Here is a 25,745-nt window from a genome sequence, read left to right as displayed (position 1 = left end):
TTGGTAGAGTGGCCGTGCCAGCAACTTGAGGGTTCCAGGTTCGATTCCCGCTTCAGCTATCCGAGTCTCTGCTGTTGTGTCCTTGGGCAAGACACTTTACCCACCTGCTCCCAGTGCCACCCACACTGGTTTAATTGTAACTTAGATATTGTGTTTCACTATGTAAAGTGCTTTGAGTCACTAGAGAAAAGCGCTATGTAAATATAATTCACTTCACTTCACTACATACAGCTTAACGGGGTAAACCTTGTCAAATTATATAAAAGTGTGTGTTAATCACACATATACAGGTAAAAGCCAGTAAATTAGAATATTTTGAAAAACTTGATTTATTTCAGTAATTGCATTCAAAAGGTGTAACTTGTACATTATATTTATTCATTGCACACAGACTGATGCATTCAAATGTTTATTTCATTTAATTTTGATGATTTGAAATGGCAACAAATGAAAATCCAAAATTCCGTGTGTCACAAAATTAGAATATTACTTAAGGCTAATACAAAAAAGGGATTTTTAGAAATGTTGGCCAACTGAAAAGTATGAAAATGAAAAATATGAGCATGTACAATACTCAATACTTGGTTGGAGCTCCTTTTGCCTCAATTACTGCGTTAATGCGGCGTGGCATGGAGTCGATGAGTTTCTGGCACTGCTCAGGTGTTATGAGAGCCCAGGTTGCTCTGATAGTGGCCTTCAACTCTTCTGCGTTTTTGGGTCTGGCATTCTGCATCTTCCTTTTCACAATACCCCACAGATTTTCTATGGGGCTAAGGTCAGGGGAGTTGGCGGGCCAATTTAGAACAGAAATACCATGGTCCGTAAACCAGGCACGGGTAGATTTTGCGCTGTGTGCAGGCGCCAAGTCCTATTGGAACTTGAAATCTCCATCTCCATAGAGCAGGTCAGCAGCAGGAAGCATGAAGTGCTCTAAAACTTGCTGGTAGACGGCTGCGTTGACCCTGGATCTCAGGAAACAGAGTGGACCGACACCAGCAGATGACATGGCACCCCAAACCATCACTGATGGTGGAAACTTTACACTAGACTTCAGGCAACGTGGATCCTGTGCCTCTCCTGTCTTCCTCCAGACTCTGGGACCTCGATTTCCAAAGGAAATGCAAAATTTGCATGGTTGGGTGATGGTTTGGGGTGCCATGTCATCTGCTGGTGTCGGTCCACTCTGTTTCCTGAGATCCAGGGTCAACGCAGCCGTCTACCAGCAAGTTTTAGAGCACTTCCTGCTGCTGACCTGCTCTATGGAGATGGAGATTTCAAGTTCCAACAGGACTTGGCGCCTGCACACAGCGCAAAATCAATTTGGACCACAGCTAATAAACAGATATTTGTTGGCGGCCCCTGGCCCTATGGTTGAGAAACACTGCTCCAGTACAATATACAATATAAATTATACACATTTGGCCAATGATAGAGCTTTTAATACTATCGTTAAATCGTGATAATGCACATTCTTGCTGTGTCCTTCAAGTTTGACAGCGACAGGCAAATGAACGTGTTCTCAACGCACTCCGGCTAACAAGGTAGCTCGCGGCTAACCTCCCTCCACAATGCAAAGCCATTTCGAAGTCACTAGTGCTCGCCTCCATGTCAGCAATTAAACAATGTTTCTTACAAATATTATCCCTGGAGGACGAGGAATATCTAATCATGCTGCACTACACACCGTAAGAGGATCTGCTCACGGCTAAGATAGAGACAACAGAGGTGGGCAGATCAATACAGATATGTATAATAACAATACCAAGTCTAGTATTTGTATATGGTCGATACGACAGTAGTTAGATCAATATTTTTTTATTATTCAATCTTTTTTGTTATTGTTTACATCAGGAAATAATGGACACAGGACAGTTTTAAGGGGGAAAAAACTAAGGATTTGGATCAGAGCTAATAGTAGGAAATAATTAAAATATTTGAATTATGTTGTTATGTCACCATGTGTTTTTATCTGCTTATAAATTAATCACTCAATGATCTTAAAATTGTATTCATTCAGTATCAGCATTGGTATGACTAACACTGCCACTGTGACTACTTGGTATTGGATTGATACCCAAATTTGTGGTATCGCCTAAAACTAATTGTTCAAACAGAAGAATAAATAATTTTTACATTTTAACAGAAGTCTATATAGAGCCATGTCACATCATAAAGTCACCATTTAGTAACAGTAAATAGGGACAAGCGTTAGAAAATGGATGGAAAGCAAGTTGATTAATAAAAGTTTGGAGAAAATAATACAGCCAGAAATGATGCAATATGTTACTGCGTTGTAACGCGTTTTGAAATAGTTGTATTTCGTCCGGTTGCAGACTCATCTTGTCCGGTTCAAGGAAACAATTACTCAAGCATCAGTCGTAGCGGACTCAGCCAAACTCCACCTAGATACTGTTGCAATTTTCAACACCAACAACGTAGGTCCTTGAATGTAAAGTAAGGACCTAGTCCTCCAGAATGCGCTTGATTGATGCTAATGTACATTTTACTTGCTTGCCATAGACAGGCTACTATGAGCATTAGCAATTTTACATGGCGATAAACACCTTCAAATTTAGTAATGAAAACTACAAAATAAACGTTACAATCAAACTGCTGAGTGTAATAATCACGATACTCACAGTATAAACACTTTGTAGGGTGCAACATAACACACTCATCTTCATTGAAAAAGCTACAACATACCATCAATAGTAGGGCTGTGAGTTTTTGGGGACCACACAATTCGATTCAATTGGACTGTTAGGGGTAACAATTTGATTCAGAATCGATTGTCAATTCAACACGTTTCTCGATTCAAAATCAATACTTTTTTAATAACATTAGGTGCCAGTTCTATGATTAACTACATTCCTCCATAAACTAGATAAGCAGCCTGAAAAATGTCTATATTGCTTAAAAGAAAACTGGTTTTGTTTAATAAAATTCTACTCAAACATTTACTAAAGTCAAATACAAATAAGGCAACAAGAGAAGTATCCCACACTTCTCTTTTGTAAAGTAAATCTGTACAGCAGATATGGGCATTTAAATCAACTATATGATTTTCCAGAGTGGCTGGACAGGACAGATTAAAAAAAATTAAAAATCGATTTTAGATTTTTTTTTTAAATCGATTAAGAATAGTTACAAATAATAATCGCGACTCATTTGAAAATCTTTTTGACACCCCTAATAGCCTATAGCCCTATACAATAGTGTCATCTAATGCAGTGATTCTTAACCACAGGTTAAGAATCCATTTTCGGATTGATACTCAGTTGTAATACACTTTTCCACCACTTGTGGCAATAATGACAATATCAAACAAACAGAAGAAGTATGGAGCTAAAGTCATAGAGAAGTTTCTTAAGTGCAAAACTGATGACAAAAGTGGTGAAGCTGTATTTTCATTTGCACTTTCATTTTATTGACGGTTTATTTTAAGAAATATATATTATTATTATTATTATCATCATTATTTATGATTTAGGTTTAAGCCTTGATAATTATCTTTGTGATTATCACATAGTTTCATATCATTTGACAAGGTTTATTCAGTTAAACTTTAAGAAGGCTAGCTATAAAAATTGAATACCATTAAAATCAAGAGTAAGATAACTAATTCAGTGTTAATAATTGAGTGGGCCTCAAGTGGAACAGTTTGGCCCCAAGGTCAAAACGGTTAACAACCCCTCATTTAAAGTAATGGAAGTGCAACAGCATTGCTAATGTGACTCAAATGTAATAATAAAACAATATATAATAACTTAACTGCTGAGTTATAATAATCAGCTCATTTTTAAATGTTACATTAAAAATCTAATTTTATAGTCAAATAATGAATATTTATTAACACACAAAAATACAGACAATTGGTACTATTGGGTGCCGGTATCGATTCCCAGTTAAGGGAAATTGGTACAGTAACAGTTCAAATGTAAACATATCCATTCACTAAATCACAGAAATTATTTTTTGCATAGACATGCAAATCTTAACATTTCAGACTAATTGTACTTCAAGGTAAATTTATTCTACAGTGGTTAACTTCTCTTTTTACTTACCTGGCAATTCTATAATGTGAGAGTTTGACCCTAGAACACATAAGTTTGATTGACATGATTTATTTTTTGTTTTATTGTTTTTTTTTGTCCTGTCCAGCTTCTCAGGCAAATCATATAGTTGATGTAGATGCCCATATCGGCTGTTCAGATTAACTTTAATAAAGAGGATACTTCTCTTGTTGCCTTATTTGTATTTGATTTTATTAAATGTATTGATATTATCATTTGGTGCAGCCGGGCCAGAGCAGGAGGGGATAGAAAGATAAAAAAAAGGAAGACAGAGGGGGAAATTGTGGGGACAAGAGGGGGATTAGACAGAGAGACAAAAACAACAACAGCAAACACAACAATAACAACAACAACAACAACAATAGAGCAACATCAGCAAATACGATATGTACAAATATGATGGTAAAAGTGATAGCAAAGAAGCAGTTAGCGAAATAAATAATAATATAGAAATTACAATGAGCATTATTACACTACAAATGGAGCAATACACATTCCAATAGGAATAGCGCTATTGATAATGAACAATACCTATAATTTACCTCTAATATCAACAATATAGTTGTTCAAATGCAACAATACATATACGTAACGATAACTAGAGATACAAAAGAAAGCAAAAAAATGGAGGGGAAGAAAGAGAAGCAACCTATATTAACCTTGTAGATTGTTATAGTGACAATAGGTTAAGCTTTGTCAGTGTGCCATGTGTTATCCAGTTTACCCTAGGGTAACAACGTTAATTTTTATTCGATGAAACGGGATTATGTGCATGAGTGTATGTATTTTTTAAATTGTTGAAATGAAGTCCACAAAGTTTGTCCATAAAGTAGACATTGTACCGGTCAAAAGTATGGAAACACTTTATCATGTGATTGAATGGAAAGGTGGTTCTTTATGAAGTCTTATTGTAAGCCCTTTTCATGGGAGAAAAAACTGCACGCTTGGAAAACACATGCAGGTTCAAACAATGACTTCAACGTACTATATAGCAAGACCATGTGTGGTGTGAACGAAACAGCAGATTTGACCACAAGAGATTCTCTCATAATTTTCCAAGAAATGTCTTTTTTCCAACAGCAAAGACCTTGCATTTAGACCACAGTGGAGCTGCTCATGTCAGACACAATCCCTTCCTGGACTCTGGTCCACTTCCAGATTATTCCGATTTTAAACCATTTTTTCCCCAAGAATGGAAATAAAACATTTTTATTTTCAGCGTCAAACATCGTCACATATTCTGATGTTGTAGTTCTGTCAACATCCTTTGTTGAGGCTGTTGCTGAAATCTATGTAGGATCATTTTCCCACATAACTCCAAATTACATGTGTGGCGCCCCCTATGGGTTGTGCTCTAAATTTTTTGGAATACATATTAGCATGCATGTACCGTAGTGCAGATATCCTCAATATTTTACCATCATTAGACACATGGTCAATGACTTTGGACAATTATTTGCTAAGTGCCCCTGCAAAGACATTTTACTTCAACCAATTTAGCTCAAATTTCACACAGGTGTGCTTGTCAGCCCCTTTAAGGTGTGTGCCAAATTGTGTGGCGATTGAGGTAAACACCCTGAAGTTACAGTGGGTGGTTTGAAGAGTACATAAAGCTTTATGGGGGTTTAATAACGGCGCCGCCATGTGGTGTATAATAATCATATATAATGATCATAGCATAGGGAACAGGCTCGGGGCGTATGCCTGTGAATATTCTCATTCATCCAAGTCTTTGTGTTCTCAAGGCATTGAATCAGACGGTTCTCATCCGAGTAGACTTCATCAGTTCATGTTTACAGCCTTTGATAGGACAGCACGAGTCTGACGACATGGTGCATGATCCAAAGTATAGGATAGAAGGATAAGTACTTGGATCCGTCACCAGATGTTTCGTCTCTCTTTCAGAAAATCGGGCTGTATTTGTCCCAATTTTCCCAGACAGAAAACGCCCAATTATCTTATGTATTACAAGTTTGTCATATAAGATTGTCCTGTGACCTGAGGTGTGTTAAGAGTGCATTTGTCCAGATGATTAGCTCCAAAATGGGTCTTTTTCTTTGTCTAAAATGTTTATTTTAAAAATAGTCCCTAGTTCATCACCATATCCTCCTCTCATATGTCCTCTTCTATATTGCCTAGTTTTTGGCCATTGCTACTGCGGTTTGTTGGTTGCTATGCTGATTATTTTTCGATTTTGATACATCACTCGGGGTGGACGATACTAAAAATTTTGGACAATAAAGTTAGTTTTGACTTAAAATGTCATGTTCATTGAATAATTTTGTGAATTATCATAGTTATGATAACACAGGAAAAAAATATGTTCTGCAAATAAAAATCATTGCAACAATCTTAAACAATGCAATTGTATATAAATAATCCCTTTTCAGTTATACCGAGGGTTCTTAACCTTTTTGACCACGGGGCCCAACTTTTCCTCTACAGAAAATGTTAACACTGAATTAGCAATCTTACTCTTGCTTTTAATCATATTTAATAATTATATCTAAGATTAATAATTACATCTAATTAATCATTGAATGGAGAACTGGGGGTGGGATTAAATAAATTATCTTCTTCTCACTCCCTTTCAGGCAAAACTGGATCATCATGCTTACATTCTGTACATTACCTTTTGCATTATATTAATTAATAGTATGTGTTGTCCATAATATTGTGCAAACTGTGTTATTTTTCACAAAAATCTGAGTGCCCTGTTAGTTATTTTAGTGGTTTTGTTTACATTTTAGAAGGACTACAGGACTACAAAGGTTAGCTCAAACAAATGGACACATTTAATCTTAACAGGACTACAAAGGTTAGCTCAAACAAATGTCCAGTAATTAATCTCTCCTGTCGTTTGTCTGTCCAATTTGAGTAGGAAGAGTTAGCATCCCATCTTGTCTTCCTAGCTGACAGTTACTTAAATAACGCAACTTACACTCCTGACACCTTTATTACAGAAAAAAAGGCCTATCAATAATATTGATAAGGACTTAAAGGGGAACATTATCACCAGACCTATGTAAGTGTCAATATATACCTTGATGTTGCAGAAAAAAGACCATATATTTTTCTAACCGATTTCTGGCGAATTAAACGCCTTTCTAATATTCGCTCTCGGAGCGATGACGTCACAACGTGACGTCACATCGTGAAGCAATCCGTCATTTTCTCAAACACCGAGTCAAATCAGCTCTGTTATTTTCCGTTTTTTCGACTGTTTTCCGTACCTTGGAGACATCATGCCTCGTCGGTGTGTTGTCGGAGGGTGTAACAACACGAACAGGGACGGATTCAAGTTGCACCAGTGGCCCAAAGATGCGAAAGTGGCAAGAAATTGGACGTTGGTTCCGCACACTTTACCGACGAAAGCTATGCTACGACAGAGATGGCAAGAATGTGTGGATATCCTGCGACACTCAAAGCAGATGCATTTCCAACGATAAAGTCAAAGAAATCTGCCGCCAGACCCCCATTGAATCTGCCGGAGTGTGTGAGCAATTCAGGGACAAAGGACCTCGGTAGCACGGCAAGCAACAAACAAGCAGTTTGTTCCCGCAGACGAGCGAGCTATCGACCCTAGCTTCCCTGGCCTGCTGAAATCAACTACAAAACTGGACAGATCAGCTTTCAGGAAAAGAGCGCGGATGAGGGTATGTCTACAGAATATATTAATTGATGAAAATTGGGCTGTCTGCACTCTCAAAGTGCATGTTGTTGCCAAATGTATTTCATATGCTGTAAACCTAGTTCATAGTTGTTAGTTTCCTTTAATGCCAAACAAACACATACCAATCGTTGGTTAGAAGGCGATCGCCGAATTCGTCCTCGCTTTCTCCCGTGTCGCTGGCTGTCGTGTCGCTTTCGTCGGTTTCGCTTGCATACGGTTCAAACCGATATGGCTCAATAACTTCAGTTTCTTCTTCAATTTCTTTTTCGCTACCTGCCTCCACACTACAACCATCCGTTGCAATACATTCGTAATCTGTTGAATCGCTTAAGCCGCTGAAATCCGAGTCTGAATCCTTTTTTTAGGGATATTGCGTGATGGGTAAAATTTTTTAAAAAACTTCAAAAAATATAATAAGCCACTGGGAACTGATTTTTAATGGTTTTAACCATTCTGAAATTGTGATAATGTTCCCCTTTAAGGAGAATAAATATAATCGACTCTCCCTAAGACTCTTGAAACAATCAATCAATTAAAGTTTACTTATATAGCCTTTAATCACAAATGTCTCAAAGGGCTGCACAAGCCACAACGACATCCTCGGTTCAGATCCCACATCAGGGCAAGAAAAAACTCAACTCAATGGGAACAATGAGAACATTTGGAAGGGACCGCAGATGTGGGAACCCCCCTTGCGGGACTGGTGCAATAGATCCCCATTGGATACAATTGATAATGTAAGAGTCCAGTCCATAGTGGAGCCAGCAGGGGATCCTCTTGTATGTAGACAAGTCAGCAGCACAGAGACGTCCCAAACTGATGCACAGAGCAGTGATCCATCCCGGGTCCCAACTTGGAACAACTAGTGCCTCCTCCATGGAATCTGATCTGTGGCCACCTGATAACCTTTCCACTTAGAGCAGAAAAGAGAGACGGCAGATCAACTGGTCTAAAGAGGGGTCTACTTAAAGGCTAGGGTGTTTAAATGAGTTTTAAGATGGGACTTAAATGCTTCTACTCAGGTAGCATCTCTAACTGTTACTGGTTGGGCATTCCAGAGTACTGGAGCCCGAATAGAAAACGCTCTATAGCCCGCAGACTTTTTTTGGGGCTCTGGGATCACTAATAAGCCGGAGTTCTTAGAACACAGATTTCTGGCACAATGCAATCAGCAAGATAGGATGGAGCTTGACCCTTTAGTATTTTATACGTAAGTAGTAAAACCTTGAAGTCGCATCTTAAGCGCACAGGAAGCCAGTGCAGGTGAGCCAGTATAGGCGTAACATGATCAAATTTTCTTGTTCTTGTCAAAAGTCTAGCAGCCGCATTTTGTACCAACTGTAATCTTTTAATGCTAGACATAGGGAGGCCCGAAAATAATACGTCACAGTAATCGAGACGAGACATAACAAACGCATAAATAATTATCTCAGCGGTGGACAAAGTGTGATACATTTTAGCGATATTATGGAGATAAAAGTAGGCTGTTTTAGTAACACTCTTAATGTGTGACTCAAATGAGACAGTTGGGTCGAAAATAATACCGAGATTTTTTTACCGAGTCACTATGTGTAATTGTTTTGTTGTCAAATGTTAAGGTGGTATTATTTAATAGGTGTCGGTGTCTAGCAGGACTGATAATCATCATTTCCGTTTTCTTAGCGTTAAGTTGCAAAAAGTTGCTGGACCCAACCGATGAACCTCACCAGAAGTAGCTACCACGAGAAAAACTGGAAGTTATGAGGAAGTTTCCAAGGTGTGATTTCCCGGTAAAACATAAGAAGACGTGGCTGATAGTTGCAATCCTGATGTATTTTAGAACTGTCCACACACGTCTTTAAGGACTGTTGTGTATGGAAAATGTCCCTGTAATGTACATAACACATTGACAGTGGCCAGACCTGGAGAACCATTAGAGCCCCCACCTACTGTACTGTACTGTACATTCCCCAGACAGCTTGCCTGAGGCTGACACTATGCAGGCTCACCGCTTTCACTGCTCGTTAATCCTCTTTTTGGCCTGCAAATATATAAACTACAAAGAAATAAAATTGGTTCTACAGGATGTTCCCAAAATCTATTTAATTCAGAATGAATACTACTAATTTACTAATAAATACAGAAATGATAAACTAAATAAGTACTTATTATAAAGATAATTCTGATTAAATAATTTCTAAAATCTCAATTTATTTGATGATATTTTATAATACAAATAAAAACTATATTTCAAATGTAATACATTTAAGTAAAATAGAAAATATTGATATAATTTATTTTGTGGTATAAACATTTTTAATATATATTTCTTTATAATTGTATAACATACACATTTTGCCTATACGTCCAGACATCAGTGACCATCATTGTTTATTATTATTTAAGTCCATTACTATTTTAAACACTTAGAACCTTTAGCATATCAGTATGTGGAATTAAATGATGGAATGGATTAAGTAATGAAGTTAAACATTGTACTGATATGATCCAGTTTAAGAGGTTGTTCAAATTAATGGTGCTTACAAAGTACAAAGAAGAAGAATTATTAGAAATACTTTCAACCTTATTGAAAATAAGATATTCTTCATCTTAGTATGTTAATGACTGAATTAATTAATTACATATTACAAAATGTTGTGTATACTAATTCACAGATGTTATTTTATTATAAAAAGATCAGTAAATTATTCTATATATTTGTAAACACTCTGAAGTGGGAAAGGGGTAGGATTAAATAAGCTGTGCTTCTTCCTACTCCTTTTCGGACATGATGTAAAGTGAAATGATATGAAATTCTGTGATGTATTATACTGTAAGTGTGTTCATGTTCAAAATAAACTAAAGAAAAAAAGAAAGATCTTGGGCTGAACCAAAATGTCATAATTCAATGCATGAGCATGATAATGTGTATTCTAATCTCATATTATGAAGGATGACATGTTTGTTATTGGCATTGGTTTAAGTGTCTGTTTAGTAACAATAGTACTACTGATAATGATAATATTTTTCACATGTTGTTATTTTACTCATTAAAATTTGGCTTTAGAGATGTTGGAAACAACATTTAGTTGAAAATAATTAACAGTATTAATACTAACAATAAGAATCATGAGCAAAAATGTATTATTATTGATTTAAATGACTGTACACTTTTATTTTAAAATAGCGGTTAATATATTAGTAATGTTATTGACAGTAATAATAATGTATTATATATTCATTTTAAATAATATAAATGACAACAAAATACTTTACAATAGGATGTTAGCTCAAATGTCCTATAAAAATGTTAATTTATAAAGGCACACTAATGTGCATTTATTTAAAATAATAATTTCAACTGATAATATATGCAGATGTTTATACCTCCTATTAAATATTAGTATTTTACTTCCTTACGTCAATTAGAATGAATGTAATATAACTGGTAATAATATAAAAGCATATATTTTAAAAGATCAAAACAAGGCAACAGAAATGATCGATCAAAGTGGTTAAAATCCTTGTTGTGAAATATTTATGAATGTATTTTCCCACGTGTCTTTCCCCTCACAGTTTGTGGTCGTCGCCAGCACAGTGACCTCCTCAGGCCTCAAGTATGACGAGTACGTCTTCCCCCGTTGGGCCAACGTGATTGGCTGGGGCGTGGCCATGTCCTCCATGATGTTCGTCCCGGTCTACGCCGTGTACAAATTCTGCAGCGTGCCAGGAACCTTCAAAGAGGTCAGTGTCCCGTGCCGTGAGGGCCTCGGTCTGCATCCCGGTGGAAAAATGCGGATTGGTACAAAACATGTTGCAGTACGTTTTACATAATACGCCACCGTAATTGTTGTTTTGGCTGCACTGATGTGTCTACTCTCGAGCAACAACTTCAAAAATAATAATAAGCAGATTTGATTCCCTGGAGAGAGAATGTGGCCGTTTGCGATTGTAATCATCAAAGCGCCACAGAGCTATTTTCATACTTGCCAGCGTCACGCGGCTGGAAAGATTCCAGTATCCCGGCCCACTCATTGCCACTTCCTGTTTCTCATCCTATCAGCTTCTAGTATCATCCTATTCGTGACAACCGCTTCCTAACGAGGCTCGCTAGTTCCCAAGACCCCTTAAAACACATTTGCAGTTGATTGTGTTCCAAGAATATTTGTACAGTGGCCCTCCGGAAGTCCGGTTCAGGAGGGAGTTCAAACTTCAATTTCAACGTGAATTCCAAACTAACGTTTCCCACAAGAATTAATTTGCTGAAAAAAATAGTCTGTTCCAGAGTCAAAATGTGGCCATCACGTTGGAAATGATGGAAATGGAAATATTCTTCTCTAGGGTCAAACTGTGGCCCTCACACCGGAAGTATTGGAAATATAAATGATCTGTTTCATGGTCAAACTGTGGCAATCACATAGGAAATAGAAATACTGTAAAAAAAATATTTTGTTTCAGGGTTAGACTTAGAAAATATAAATTGTCTGTTCCAGGGTCAAGCTGTGGCCATCCAATTGATAATAATAGAAATTGTCCGTTCCAGGGTCAAGCTGTGCCATTCCTACAGGAACTCACCACTATAAAATAATTTGTTCCAGAGTCAAACTGTGGCCATTTTATTGGAAATGTTTAGTCTGTTACAGGGTCAAACTGTGGCCATCTAACCAGAAGTAATGGAAATACAAATTTTCTGTTCTAGGGTCAAACTGTGGCCGTCACATAGGAAATAGAAATACTGTAAAAATAGTTTGTTCAAGAGTTAGACTGTGGCCATCCCGGTTTAGGAAATATAAATTGTCCGTTCCAGGGTCAAACTTTGGCCATCTCATTGATAATAATAGAAATTGTCCATTCCATGGTTAAGCTGTGGCCATCCTACAGGAATTTACTACTATTAAAAAATATTTTGTTCCAGAGTCAAACTGTGGCCATTGTACTAAAAATGTTTAAAATACAAATAGTCTGTTCCAGGGTCAAACCGTGGCCATCCTACCGGAAGTATTGGAAATATAAATAATCGGTTGCAGGGTCAAGCTGCGGCCATCCAATGGGAAATAAAGGGAAAATAAATAGTCAGTTCCAGGGTTAAACTTTGGCCATCACATCAGAAATATAAATACTGTAAACAAAAAATTGTTCCAGGGTTAAACTGTGACCATCCCTTAGGTAGGAAATAGAAAGTGTCCGTTCCAGGGTCAAACTTTGGCCATTCCATTGATAATAATAGAAATTGTCCATTCCATGGTCAAGCTGTGGCCATCCTACAGGAATTCACTACTATAAAAAATAATTTGTTCCAGAGTCAAACTGTGGCCATTGTACTGGAAATGTTTAAAATAGAAATAGTCTGTTCCAGGGTCAAACCGTGGCCATCCCACCGGAAGTAATGGAAATATAAATAATCGGTTCCAGGGTCAAGCTGCGGCCATCCAATGGGAAATAAAGGGACAATAAATAGTCAGTTCCAGGGTTAAACTGTGGTTATCCCTCAGGTAGGAAATAGATATTGTCCGTTTCAGGGTCAAACTTTAGCCATCCTATTGATAATAATAGAAATGGTCTGTTCAAGAGTCAAACTGTGGCTGCCATACTGGAAATGATGGAAGTGGATATATTCTTTCTTTAGGGTCAAGCTGTGGCCATCCCATTGATAATAATATAAATGGTCTGTTTCAGGGTCAATCTGTGGCCATCTTACAGGAATACAATACTATAAAAAATAATTTGTAACACAGTAAAACTGTGGCCATTGTATTGGATATGTTTAAAATAGAAATAGTCTGTTCCAGGGTCAAACTGTGGCCATCCCACCAGAAGTAATGGAAATATAAATGATCTGTTACAGGGTCAAGCTGTGACCATCACATAGGAAATAATGGAATAATAAATAGTCTGTTCCAGGGTTAAACTTTGGCCATCACATAAGACATATAAATACTGTAAAACATATTTTGTTCCAGGGTCAAACTTTGGCCATCCCATTGATAATAATAAATGATGGAAGTGGATATATAATTTCTTTAAGGTCAATCTGTGGCCCTTCCATCGTAAGTCATGGAAATATAAATGATCTGTTCCAGGGTCAAGCTGTGGCCATCCCACAGGAATTCACTACCATAGAAATAGTCTGTTTCAGAGTCAAACTGTGGTCGTCATAATTTTGCAGGCAATGTTGGACAATCAAGTGTAAGTGAAGTGAAGTGAATTCTATTTATATAGCGCTTTTCTCTAGTGACTCAAAGCGCTTTACATAGTGAAAGCCAATATCTAAGTTACATTTAAACCAGTGTGGGTGGCACTGGGAGCAGGTGGGTAAAGTGTCTTGCCCAAGGACACAACGGCAGTGACTAGGATGGCGGAAGCGGGGATCGAACCTGGTAACCCTAAAGTTGCTGGCACGGCCGATCTACCAACCGAGCTATACCGCCCCACAAGAATAAGTTAAGCACGGCACGATATGACTCTGAAGATAAATAGCAACAGACTTGTGTGGCAGATGAGCCTTTTTTATTCTTTAGTTTTTTAACATTCTTGAGTATGTTGAAAGTGTAACAAAAAAACTATCAATAATAACACAAGACAGTCTTTTTTTATTTACAATAATGGCATACTTTGGTGCTGGAGGGCTTAGAGTGTGAGTAACTTCTTTTTGCACTTGTAAAAGTGATTTCTTGTGCTTTAAATATAAGTCAACCACTGTTGTTAATAAATTAAGTGCACTAAATGTTTGATGCCGGGGATAGTTTGACACTGGAACAGATCATTTCTGTTATTCCCACTAGTGTTTTAAAAAGTGTTGACGGCGTTGTTTCCATTGCCTCTGCAGAGAATCGCCTATTGCATCACTCCTGAACACGAACACCACTTGGTTGCGGAAGGAAACGTACGACAGTTTAAAGTAAGTGCCTCTCATCCCAGACTTGTTCCGTCTTTTGGAACTTCCTGGAACATTCCCGACGTTCCTTTTGCTTGTGTCTTACAGCTCAGTCACTGGTTGGCCATTTGATGAACAGGCACACTCCTCGCATTCATCCATCCATCCATCCATCCATCCATCCATCCATCCCTGCGTCTGTTACTGTGGAGTCAACCAGGCAAGGAGGACATTTTGCTTGTTTTCTGTTTTTTCTTAGTTCTGTTTTTCAACAGTTAGCATCTAGCACTTGACATCGAAGTAGACTAAAACATCAATAGATGGCTGACGTATTATGGGTTTTATAAAAAATACCGTAAATGCTCCAATTTTAGCTGAAAAGAAAACGATCAAAGAGGCCGACGTTTCCTGAGTAACACATGAACTTTTTTAACTTGAGTAATACTTTAAGGGTGCATGAGAAAGCGGTTGTTTGTACGACATTTTTGATTGATTGAAACTTTTATTATTAGATTGCACAGTACAGTACATATTCCGTATAATTGACCACTAAATGGTAACACCCGAATATGTTTTTCAACTCGTTTAAGTCGGGGTCCACGTTAATCAATTCATGGCATGAAGTACTGCTTGTAAATGTATCGTTCAAGTTAACATTTTAAAAAGGGCCTGCTACCTGTCGCCAACCTCAGGTCTGGTACTTTAGACCGACCCGGAGGCTTTTAAAACCATATTTTAAATCAATCAATCAATCAATCAATCAATGTTTATTTATATAGCCCTAAATCACAAGTGTCTCAAAGGGCTGCACAAGCCACAACGACATCCTGGGTACAGAGCCCACATAAGGGCAAGGAAAAACTCACCCCAGTGGGACGTCGATGTGAATGACTATGAGAAACCTTGGAGAGGACCGCATATGTGGGTAACCCCCCCCCCTGTAGGGGAGACCGAATGCAATGGATGTCGAGTGGGTCTGACATAATATTGTGAGAGTCCAGTCCATAGTGGATCCAACATAATAGTGAGAGTCCAGTCCATAGTTGGGCCAGCAGGAAACCATCCCGAGCGGAGACGGGTCAGCAGCGCAGAGATGTTCCCAACCGATGCACATGCGAGCGGTCCACCCCGGGTCCCGACTCTGGACAGCCAGCACTGTCCAGAGTCTGAAAATGCTAACAAAGCTAACAGCTTAGCATGCTATCAACCTACGTGGCTAACTTGTGATAGCATCACATCCCTTGATTTAAATAGATAGTTGTAACTATTACAACTATTATTAACAGTTATGACTTACAAAATGTATTTGTGTTCACGTCTGAAGATGAGAACCACAGAAGGCCGTGTGATTTTAAACATCCAAGAGTGCGGTCTGTTGCTGGTGTGAAAGCATGGAATTCTCGAAAGAAAGACTTAAAAAGTTGCGAGAATATATTTGAATTTAAAAAGAGTTACAAAAAGAGACAACTGGAATTATATCAAACTGATTTTTGGATTTTGATTGGGACGTGTCATTGTGAAAATGCTTAAACGGAAATTAAAAAGTATGTTGGAGTTGGGGCATACTTGCCAACCCTCCCAGATTTCCCGGGAGACTCCCGAAATTCAGCGCCTCTCCCGAAAACCTCCCGGGACAAATTTTCTCCCGAAAATCTCCCGAAATTCAGGCGGACCTGAGTGACGTGTCGACAGCCTGTTTTCACGTCCGCTTTCCCACAATATAAACAGCGAGCCTGCCCAATCATGTTATAACTGTAGAATGATCGAGGGCGAGTTCTTGGTTTCTTATGTGGGTTTATTGTTAGGCAGTTTCATTAACTACCTCCCAGCGCGGCAACAACACACAACAACAGCAGTCACGTTTTCGTCAACCGTAAAGCAGTTTGTCTGCCGTAAACAGCAATGTTGTGACACTCTTAAACAGGACAATACTGCCATCTACTGTACATGCATATGTGACAATAACATCTACGGCTTTTAGAGAGTGCAGTGCACAACTGCTATACTATATATATATATATATATATATATATATATATATATATATATATATATATATATATATATATATATATATATATATATATATATATATAAATATACATATATACATAATAAAATAAATGTATATATATAGCTAGAATTAACTGAAAGTCAAGTATTTCATATATTTATATATATATATATATATATATATATATATATGAAATACTTGAGTATTTCTTATATATATATATATATATATATATATATGTATATATATGTATATGAAATAATAATTCTAGCTGTAAATATACTCCTCCCCTCTTAACCACGCCCCCGCCCCCAACCATAAGTATTTTATTCTGAAAACAAGCATTATTCAACTCGTAATTCTTAAATGAAGCGTCCTCGATGTTGCAGAATCTATAAAAAATAAAAAAGATTTTCTACGTATGTGGGGAAAAACCAAAATATCATATTTGTGAGTGAATTATACTTATATATATATATATATTTGATTAGGTATTCTCTTAATTTTAAATGTTTTAAGTAGAATAGAAAAATATATAATTATCCATGCTAAAGTTAAGATTAGTCAATGACTATAAATTAAGTAAATAGCTCTTAAAACAAATTTCTAGAAGTCAAATTAAAAATCTGTAAAATAAGTGAAGTCCTAATTGATCCTGATTTTAGGTTTGGGAGATTGCCCCCAAAATTTTAACGTTTGCAAGCTAACAGCTTTTGATTGATTGAGTTTTGATTGAGACTTTTATTAGTAGATTGCACAGTACAGTACATATTCCGTACTATTGACCACTAAATGGTAACACCCAATTAAGTTTTTCAACTTGTTTAAGTCGGGGTCCACGTTAATCAATTCATGGTAACATGAATTGCTAACATAAGCTAACATGCTAACATCCTATGTGGCTACACTGTGAAAATATGGGAACATATCTCTTGCTCGCATGGTTGCTTAAGTGCAAAATCTTAATGTAACAGGCAAAATGCTGAAGCTAGCCTCGACCAGGATAGGAATTAAGTATAAGAACTCCCAATTAATCCCGATTTTAACTTTGGGAGAATGTCAATGCTAGCAAGTTAACATGCTATCATGCATAATGGCTACATTCTGATAACATTAGAACATCTCATGCTCCAATATATGGTAAATCCCAATGTGATAGGCACGATGCTAAAGCTAGTTTCGAGCATGTGTCGTCCTAATTGATGCCGATTTTAACTTTGGGAGAATCCCCCTAAAATGTCAATTCTAACAATATTAATACAGTAGCTAGTAAGCTAACAGCTAGCATAATATCAACCTGAACAACCTGGAACATGTCTTGTTCGTACGGTTGCTTAAACTAAGTATGTGAAATCCTAATTGATACCGGTTTTAACTTTGGGATAATCACCCAAAAATGTCAAAAGATAACATCTTTTGCTTGAAAAAGTGCTAAATATCAATGTGATATGCAAAATGTTAAAGCTAGCGCCGACAAGGATAGGAATTAAGTATGAGAACTCCCAATTAATCCCAATTTTAACTTTGGGAGAATCCCCCCAAAATGTCAAAGCTAGCAGGCTAACATGCTATCATCCATCGTAGCTACATTCTGATAACATTTGAACATCTCATGCTCCAATATATGGTTGCTAATGTGCTAAATCCCAATGTGATTGGCAAGATGCTAAAGCTAGTTTCGAGCATGTGTCGTCCTAATTCAGGGGTCGGCAACCCAAAATGTTGAAAGAGCCATATTGGACCAAAACTACAAAAACAAATCTGTCTGGAGCCGAAAAAAAATTAAAAGCCATATTACATACAGATAGTGTGTCATGAGATATAAATTGAATTAAGAGGACTTAAAGGAAACTAAATGAGTTCAAATATACCTACAAATGAGGCATAATGATGCAATATGTACATACAGCTAGCCTAAATAGCATGTTAGCATCGGTTAGCTTGCAGTCATGCAGTGACCAAATATGTCTGATTAGCACTCCACACAAGTCAATAACATCAACAAAACTCACCTTTGTGGGTTCATGCACAACATTAAGTTTGGTGGACAAAATTAAACAGAAAAAGAAGTGGCATAAAACATGTCCTAGAAAGTCGGAGAAAGTTATACATGTAAACAAACTAAGGTGAGTTCAAGGACCGCCAAAATTAGTAGGACAAAACGGCGCTCGCCAAATACTCGAATCAGTGAAGCATGTTTAATACAAACAGTGTGCTTTATAACAATTAGGGAGGTTTGTGTCATGTTCGTCCTCCTACAGAAACCATATTAACACAAAAAATATTTTTTTCCCCCCTCAACTTTTTCCATTTTTCATACATTTTTGAAAAAGCTCCAGAGAGCCACGAGGGCGGCGCTAAAGAGCCACATACGGCTGTCCCCCCCCGTCCTAATTGATGCCGATTTTAACTTTGGGAGAATCCCCCTAAAATGTCAATTTTAACAATATTAATACAGTAGCTAGTAAGCTAACAGCTAGCATAATATCAACCTGAACATGTCTTGTTCGTATGGTTGCTTAAACTAAGTATGTGAAATCTTAATTGATACCGATTTTGACTTTGGGATAATCACCCAAAAATGTCAATGCTCGCAAGATAACATCTTTTGCTTGAAAAAGTGCTAAATATCAATGTGATATGCAAAATGTTCAAGCGAGCAGGATAGAAACTAAGTTTGTAACTATCGTATTTTTCGGAGTATAAGTCGCACCGGCCGAAAATGCATAATAAAGAAGGAAAAAAACATATATAAGTCGCACTGGAGTATAAGTCACATTTTGGGGGGAAATTTATTTGATAAAACCCAACACCAAGAATAGACATTTGAAAGGCAATTTAAAATATATAAAGAATAGTGAACAACAGGCTGAATAAGTGTACGTTATATGAGGCATAAATAACCAACTGGTATGTTAACGTAACATATTATGGTAAGAGTCATTCAAATAACTATAACATATAGAACATGCTATACGTTTACCAAACAATCTGTCACTCCTAATCGCTAAATCCCATGAAATCTTATACGTCTAGTCTCTTACGTGAATGAGCTAAATAATATTATTTGATATTTTACAATAATGTGTTAATAATTTCACACATAAGTCGCTCCTGAGTATAAGTCGCAACCCCCGGCCAAACTATGAAAAAAACTGCGACTTATAGTCCGAAAAATGCGGTAATTGTGGTAGGCAAAATACTCCAAAGTTCTACGGAATATTGTCAAATATAAATATAAACAAGAATAACACGCATGACTTTCACACCAACAACAGGAAAATAAAGCTCCTGGATTCTGACCACTTACGATACCGCAAATGCAGCTACTGCCACCTGGTGGTGTTACTCCAAAATGACACCAGGGGGTTGCCTACAGCCCTTTTTTGACCCTTTGCTAAATAAAGATTTTCATAGACCAGGTGATTGAATAGAGGCGATAATTGGCGCATTCACGGTATTACTTTTTAGTTCCTTTTTTTTTTTTTAAATTGACCTAACTTGAAAAATGTTGACTGTTATCTCCTAGAAGGCACTGAATCAAACATTTAAACCAAAACCTACATGTTATGTCTATATTTTTTACATAGCCCACATGCTACTTTGTGTATTTTTTTTTATGTTTTCAGCCTTTACGATTGTTACAATTTTAGTTTTACTTTCTATTTAATTGTTGTTTTTTTAGGGTGGGGGGGAGGGTATGTTTTGTTGTCAGTGCCTTATCGAGCGAGACACTCCATATTTTTTTACAGCGGTTAAAAAGTCAAAAAACAAAGAAAAAAAAAAAAATACTGCTTCGACTCAGGAACCGGCGACTACGTAGAAAAAGAGTCTCTTGTATTCCACCTTTAAGTCCAGTGCAAGACAAAACAGGTCGCCTTATTTTTAGTGTCACACTGAATTACGAAAACAAGACAAGGGAATAAAAAATGTATAACCCTAAAGAAAAAAGAAAAAAAAACCTGACTCGTGGTGTCTATTGTTATTATTATAATTATTATCAGGGGCGCCGAAAAGGGGGGGGTAAAGGAGACGGATTCTAGGGGCCCATGATGGAGGGGGGCCCATAATTGTATGTAAAATAGCATCACAAAATGTTGCCGCTGTGTTGGGGGCCCTGTAAAGATTATTTTCATGGGGCCCAAAATCCCTAGCGGCGCCCCTGATTATTATTATTATGATTAGCGTATTGTCTGTTCAGTGCCTATGAGGACTACCTGTGGCTCCAAGGAGTTCTAACAAGAAAGACTGAGTGATTGTTTTTGTTTTTTTTCCATAAAGCAGGGTTTCCCCCCCCAAAAAAACTTTATTGCCGGTGTATTCTGTGCGTTAATTAATAACAAATAACACGACGGATCCTTTTTTTAGTGATGAAAGTCTTGTTTACTTCAGTGCACACTCCGAAAAGCTTGTTTAATCCTATTATTTCTTTGTGTTTTGGTAAAAATCACTTCCTGTTTTTGACATGTTAACATTTTTTTTTTAAAGAAAGAGGAAACATTTTTTTAAATATTTATATTGTGTCACTAAATCAGTAATATTTTGGGCCCTGACCCGCAGATTGGGGAACCCTGCTGTAAAGTATGCTGATTGTCTTTGCTTTAATGTACATGCATATTTTTTTATCGCCAAAAAAGTGCCATAATAACTACTAAACTGCTTTGTTTTGTGTTTTTTAGTTTTTGTTTTTGTTTGCTAATTTATTGACATTTTACAGTGACTAAAAGGATTAAAGCCACGGAGTTAAAACAACGACAACAAGAAAAATCTATTAAATGTGGAGTATATTAGAAGATATTAAAGTATATATTCTTTTGTTATATCTAATCTTGTATTTATCAAGCGGTTTATAACAGAATGTGAATGTAAAGTCTTTGAAATGGTTTTCCTGTCATATCACGGTGTTTGATGTGCTAGCTAACGTTAAAGAAGATTAAGAAGTCAAACTGTTCTTCAGAGTGAAGGTTCAACGCCCTGGCTTTCCTGAACTATGTTTACAACAAATAGCGTGTATCATAATATACTATAATGTTACTGTTTGAACGTGAGTGACAAATATCTATGAAGAAGTATTCAACACTATGATAATAAAGTATTTCTTCTACACCAACGCCACTGACTTCTGGTTTTATGTTCGTGTTCTGTGGATTTTTGAAGCAATGTTTTTTTGTTTTTTTTATAAAGGTCACAATACTTTTCCTTCTCTTTCTTCATAGCCACTAAATCAGGGGTGTCAAACTAATTTTAGATCGGGGCCACATGGAGAAAAATCTACTCCCAAGTGGGCCGGACTGGTGAAATCACGGCACGGTAACTTAAAAATAAAGACAACTTGAGATTGTTTTTTGTTTAAAAATAGAACAAGCACATTCTGAAATTGTACAAATCATAATGTTGTTGTTTTTTTACGCTTACATGTTGCGGTTAACAGTATTCTATCTTTATTTGTCGTTATTTATATTTTCTGAATAAATTATGTGATAATGAATAATAAGAATCAGCACCTCCAAGTCCGAGTCCATGGTTCTCGCCCGGAAAAGGGTGGAGTGCCATCTCCGGGTTGGGGAGGAGATCTTGCCCCAAGTGGAGGAGTTCAAGTACCTTGGAGTCTTGTTCACGAGTGAGGGAAGAGTGGATCGTGAGATCGACAGGCGGATCGGTGCGGCGTCTTCAGTAATGCGGACGCTGTATCGATCCGTTGTGGTGAAGAAGGAGCTGAGCCGGAAGGCAAAGCTCTCAATTTACCGGTCGATCTACGTTCCCATCCTCACCTATGGTCATGAGCTTTGGGTTATGACCGAAAGGACAAGATCACGGGTACAAGCGGCCGAAATGAGTTTCCTCCGCCGGGTGGCGGGGCTCTCCCTTAGAGATAGGGTGAGAAGCTCTGTCATCCGGGGGGAGCTCAAAGTAAAGCCGCTGCTCCTCCACATCGAGAGGAGCCAGATGAGGTGGTTCGGGCATCTGGTCAGGATGCCACCCGAGCGCCTCCCTAAGGAGGTGTTTAGGGCATGTCCGACCGGTAGGAGGCCACGAGGAAGACCCAGGACGCGTTGGGAAGACTATGTCTCCCGGCTGGCCTGGGAACGCCTCGGGATCCCCCGGGAGGAGCTGGACGAAGTGGCTGGGGAGAGGGAAGTCTGGGCTTCCCTGCTTAGGCTGCTGCCCCCGCGACCCGACCTCGGATAAGCGGAAGAAGATGGATGGATGGATGGATGGATAATGTTTATCAGTCAACTCATTGGTGTTAATTTTCAATCTAACAGGATAAAAAAAAAAAAATCAAAATCAAATTACAGAATGTTATTTATGTAGTTTGATCATTTTCTTCGACCAACATTATGTGGTGTAATTTGTACATATGTAGCATACCGTATTTCCTTGAATTGCCGCCGGGTATATGGAGGAGGCTGATTTCAATCATTTAAAATCGCATAAAGGGAAGAAGGTAATTGCAATTCTTATTATTAATATTGTGTTAGTTTGTAGTGGCGGAGAGCTGACTTTTTGTTGTTGGAGTTGTGTCTTTCAAAGCGTTTTATTTTGAAAAAATGTTTTATTAATATAGCTGCGTGTGTCAAATAGGAGTCATTTTGATGCAATTGTACTAGTAACATTTCAGAAATTAATTGTTGATATTAGAGGTAAATTATTGGTATTGTTCATTATCAATAGCGCTATTTCTATTGGTATTTGTATTGATCCATTTGTAGTGTAATAATGCTCATTGTCATTTCTGTATTATTTTTTATTTTTCGCTAACTGCTTATTTGCTATTACTTTTACCATCATATTTGTACATGTCATATTTGCTGATGTTGCTCTAGGGACGGCGTGGCGCAGTGGGAGAGTGGCCGTGCGCGACCCGAGGGTCCCTGGTTCAATCCCCACCTAGTACCAACCTCGTCATGTCCGTTGTGTCCTGAGCAAGACACTTCACCCTTGCTCCTGATGGGTGCTGGTTAGCGCCTTGCATGGCAGCTCCCTCCATCAGTGTGTGAATGTGTGTGTGAATGGGTAAATGTGGAAGTAGTGTCAAAGCGCTTTGAGTACCTTGAAGGTAGAAAAGCGCTATACAAGTACAACCCATTTATCATTTATCATTTATTGTTGTTGTTGTTTGCTGTTGTTGTTTTTGTCTCTCTGTCTAATCCCCCTCTGTCTTCTTTTTTTTTCTCTTTCTATCCCCTCCTGCTCCGGCCCGGCTGCACTAAATGATAATATAAATACATTTAATAAAGTCAAATACAAATAAGGCAACAAGAGAAGTATCCTACACTTCTCTTTTGTAAAGTAAATCTGAACAGCCGACATGGGCATCTACATCAACTATATGATTTGCCTGAGAAGCTGGACAGGACACAAAAAAAAATAAAAATTTTTTTTTAAATCGCATAAAGGGAAGAAGGTAATTGCAATTCTTATTATTAATATTGTGTTAGTTTGTAGTGGCAGAGAGCTGACTTTTTGTTGTTGGAGTTGTCTTTCAAAGCGTTTTATTTTTGAAAAAATGTTTTATTAATATAGCTGCGTGTGTCAAATATGAGTCATTTTGATGCAATTGTACTAGTAACATTTCAGAAACAAATCATGAGCTAAGAAAACCTGCTAACAGGCGGTAATAATGTTATTTTAATTGCCTTTTCAGACCCAAACAAAAAAAACTCCCGGGATGATTCATTGTGCTTTAAATGTTATTGCGGCATTAAGCGATGTCGTGATGGTATCCTTACATCACACTCAAATTTATAAAAAGGCATGCCTAAATTTCCCGCATGCCTTTGGCAAGCGCTGGAGTGAGAAGAGGTTTTAAATTAATTACCGCCCTGGCGCTAATTCAAGGAAATACGGTAATCTACGAAGATACAAAGAATTGCTATTGCGACATCCAGTGGACACATATAGAACAGCAGTTTCTTTCATTCAAACATTTTAGGTTAATTTTTTATACCTATCAAACTCATCCCGCGGGCCGGGTAAAATCTGTTCTCGGGCCTGATCCGGCCCTAGGGCCATACGTTTGACACCCCTGCACTAAATTAGTCTGTCAGCCCGGTTATGGTTGCCTAATCATTCTTGTACAGCTTTGTGTCTTTTTTTACCAGGTGTTGTCATGTAAACAATGAGTTTTTGAAGAAAAAAAAAAAATAGAAAGACATTTTCATAATTTCACCAGGAACATTTATTTTACAAAAAAATATATATAAATATACTTTTCATGTTCATCAAGAAAAAAGTTGCAGTATTTTTAAAATAAATAATTAAAAATATATATTTGTTTATACAACTAATCATTTATATTGTGTATAGAGTTGTGATTTTATCAAGGGTAAAAAAAAATAGTATTACAGTAACAAATGTATCAAGTTTACTGTCTTATTTAATAAAGGAAACTGTTTTATTAATACTGCATTCATACATTTAATAAGGACTCATTCACAAACCCCAAAACCAGTGAAGTTGGCACGTTGTGTAAATCGTAAATAAAACAGAATACAATGATTTGCAAATCCTTTTCGACTTATATTCAATTGAATATGCTGCAAAGACAAGATACTTAACGTTCGAACTGGAAAATTTTATTTTTTTGCAAATATTAGCTCATTTGGATTTTGATGCCTGCAACATGTTTCAAAAAAGCTGTCACAAGTGGCAAAAAAGACTGAGAAAGTTGAGGAATGCTCATCAAAAACTTATTTGGAACATCCCACGGGTGAACAGGCTAATTGGGAACAGGTGGGTGCCATGATTGGGTATAAAAGCAGCTTCCATGAAATGCTCAGTCATTCACAAACAAGGATGGGGCGAGGGTCACCACTTTGTGAACAAATGCGTGAGCAAATCGTCAAACAGTTTAAGAACAACATTTCTCAACCAGCTATTGCAAGGCATTTAGGGATTTCACCATCTACGATCTGTAATGTCATCAAAAGGTTCAGAGAATCTGGAGAAATCACTGCACGTAAGCGATAATATTACAGACCTTTGATCACTCAAGCGATACTGCATCAAAAAGCGACATCAGTTTGTAAAGGATATCACTACATAGGCTCAGTAACACTTCAGAAAACCACTGTCAGTAACTACAGTTTGTCACTACATTTGTAAGTGCAAGTTAAAACTCTACTATGC

At 37.4% G+C, this 25,745-nt stretch overlaps 1 protein-coding gene across 1 annotated transcript in view; it reads left to right on the top strand.

The window, feature by feature from the left end:
- The window catches only part of slc6a2 (solute carrier family 6 member 2), a 102,540-nt gene extending 85,946 nt beyond the window's left edge, over positions 1-16,594 (top strand). The window contains exons 13-15 of the mRNA XM_061964532.2: positions 11,302-11,469; positions 14,552-14,623; positions 14,708-16,594. Coding sequence (XP_061820516.2) covers positions 11,302-11,469; positions 14,552-14,623; positions 14,708-14,731 — 264 coding nt within the window. The 3' untranslated portion in view covers positions 14,732-16,594. The remainder of the gene's footprint in view (positions 1-11,301; positions 11,470-14,551; positions 14,624-14,707) is intronic.
- The last annotated feature ends 9,151 nt before the right edge of the window (positions 16,595-25,745 follow it).

Source organism: Nerophis lumbriciformis, linkage group LG06 (genome assembly GCF_033978685.3).
Source record: "Nerophis lumbriciformis linkage group LG06, RoL_Nlum_v2.1, whole genome shotgun sequence".
Classification (NCBI taxonomy): domain Eukaryota; kingdom Metazoa; phylum Chordata; class Actinopteri; order Syngnathiformes; family Syngnathidae; genus Nerophis; species Nerophis lumbriciformis.
Note: the sequence above shows the minus strand (reverse complement) of the source record. Positions and strands in the feature narration are given on the sequence as shown.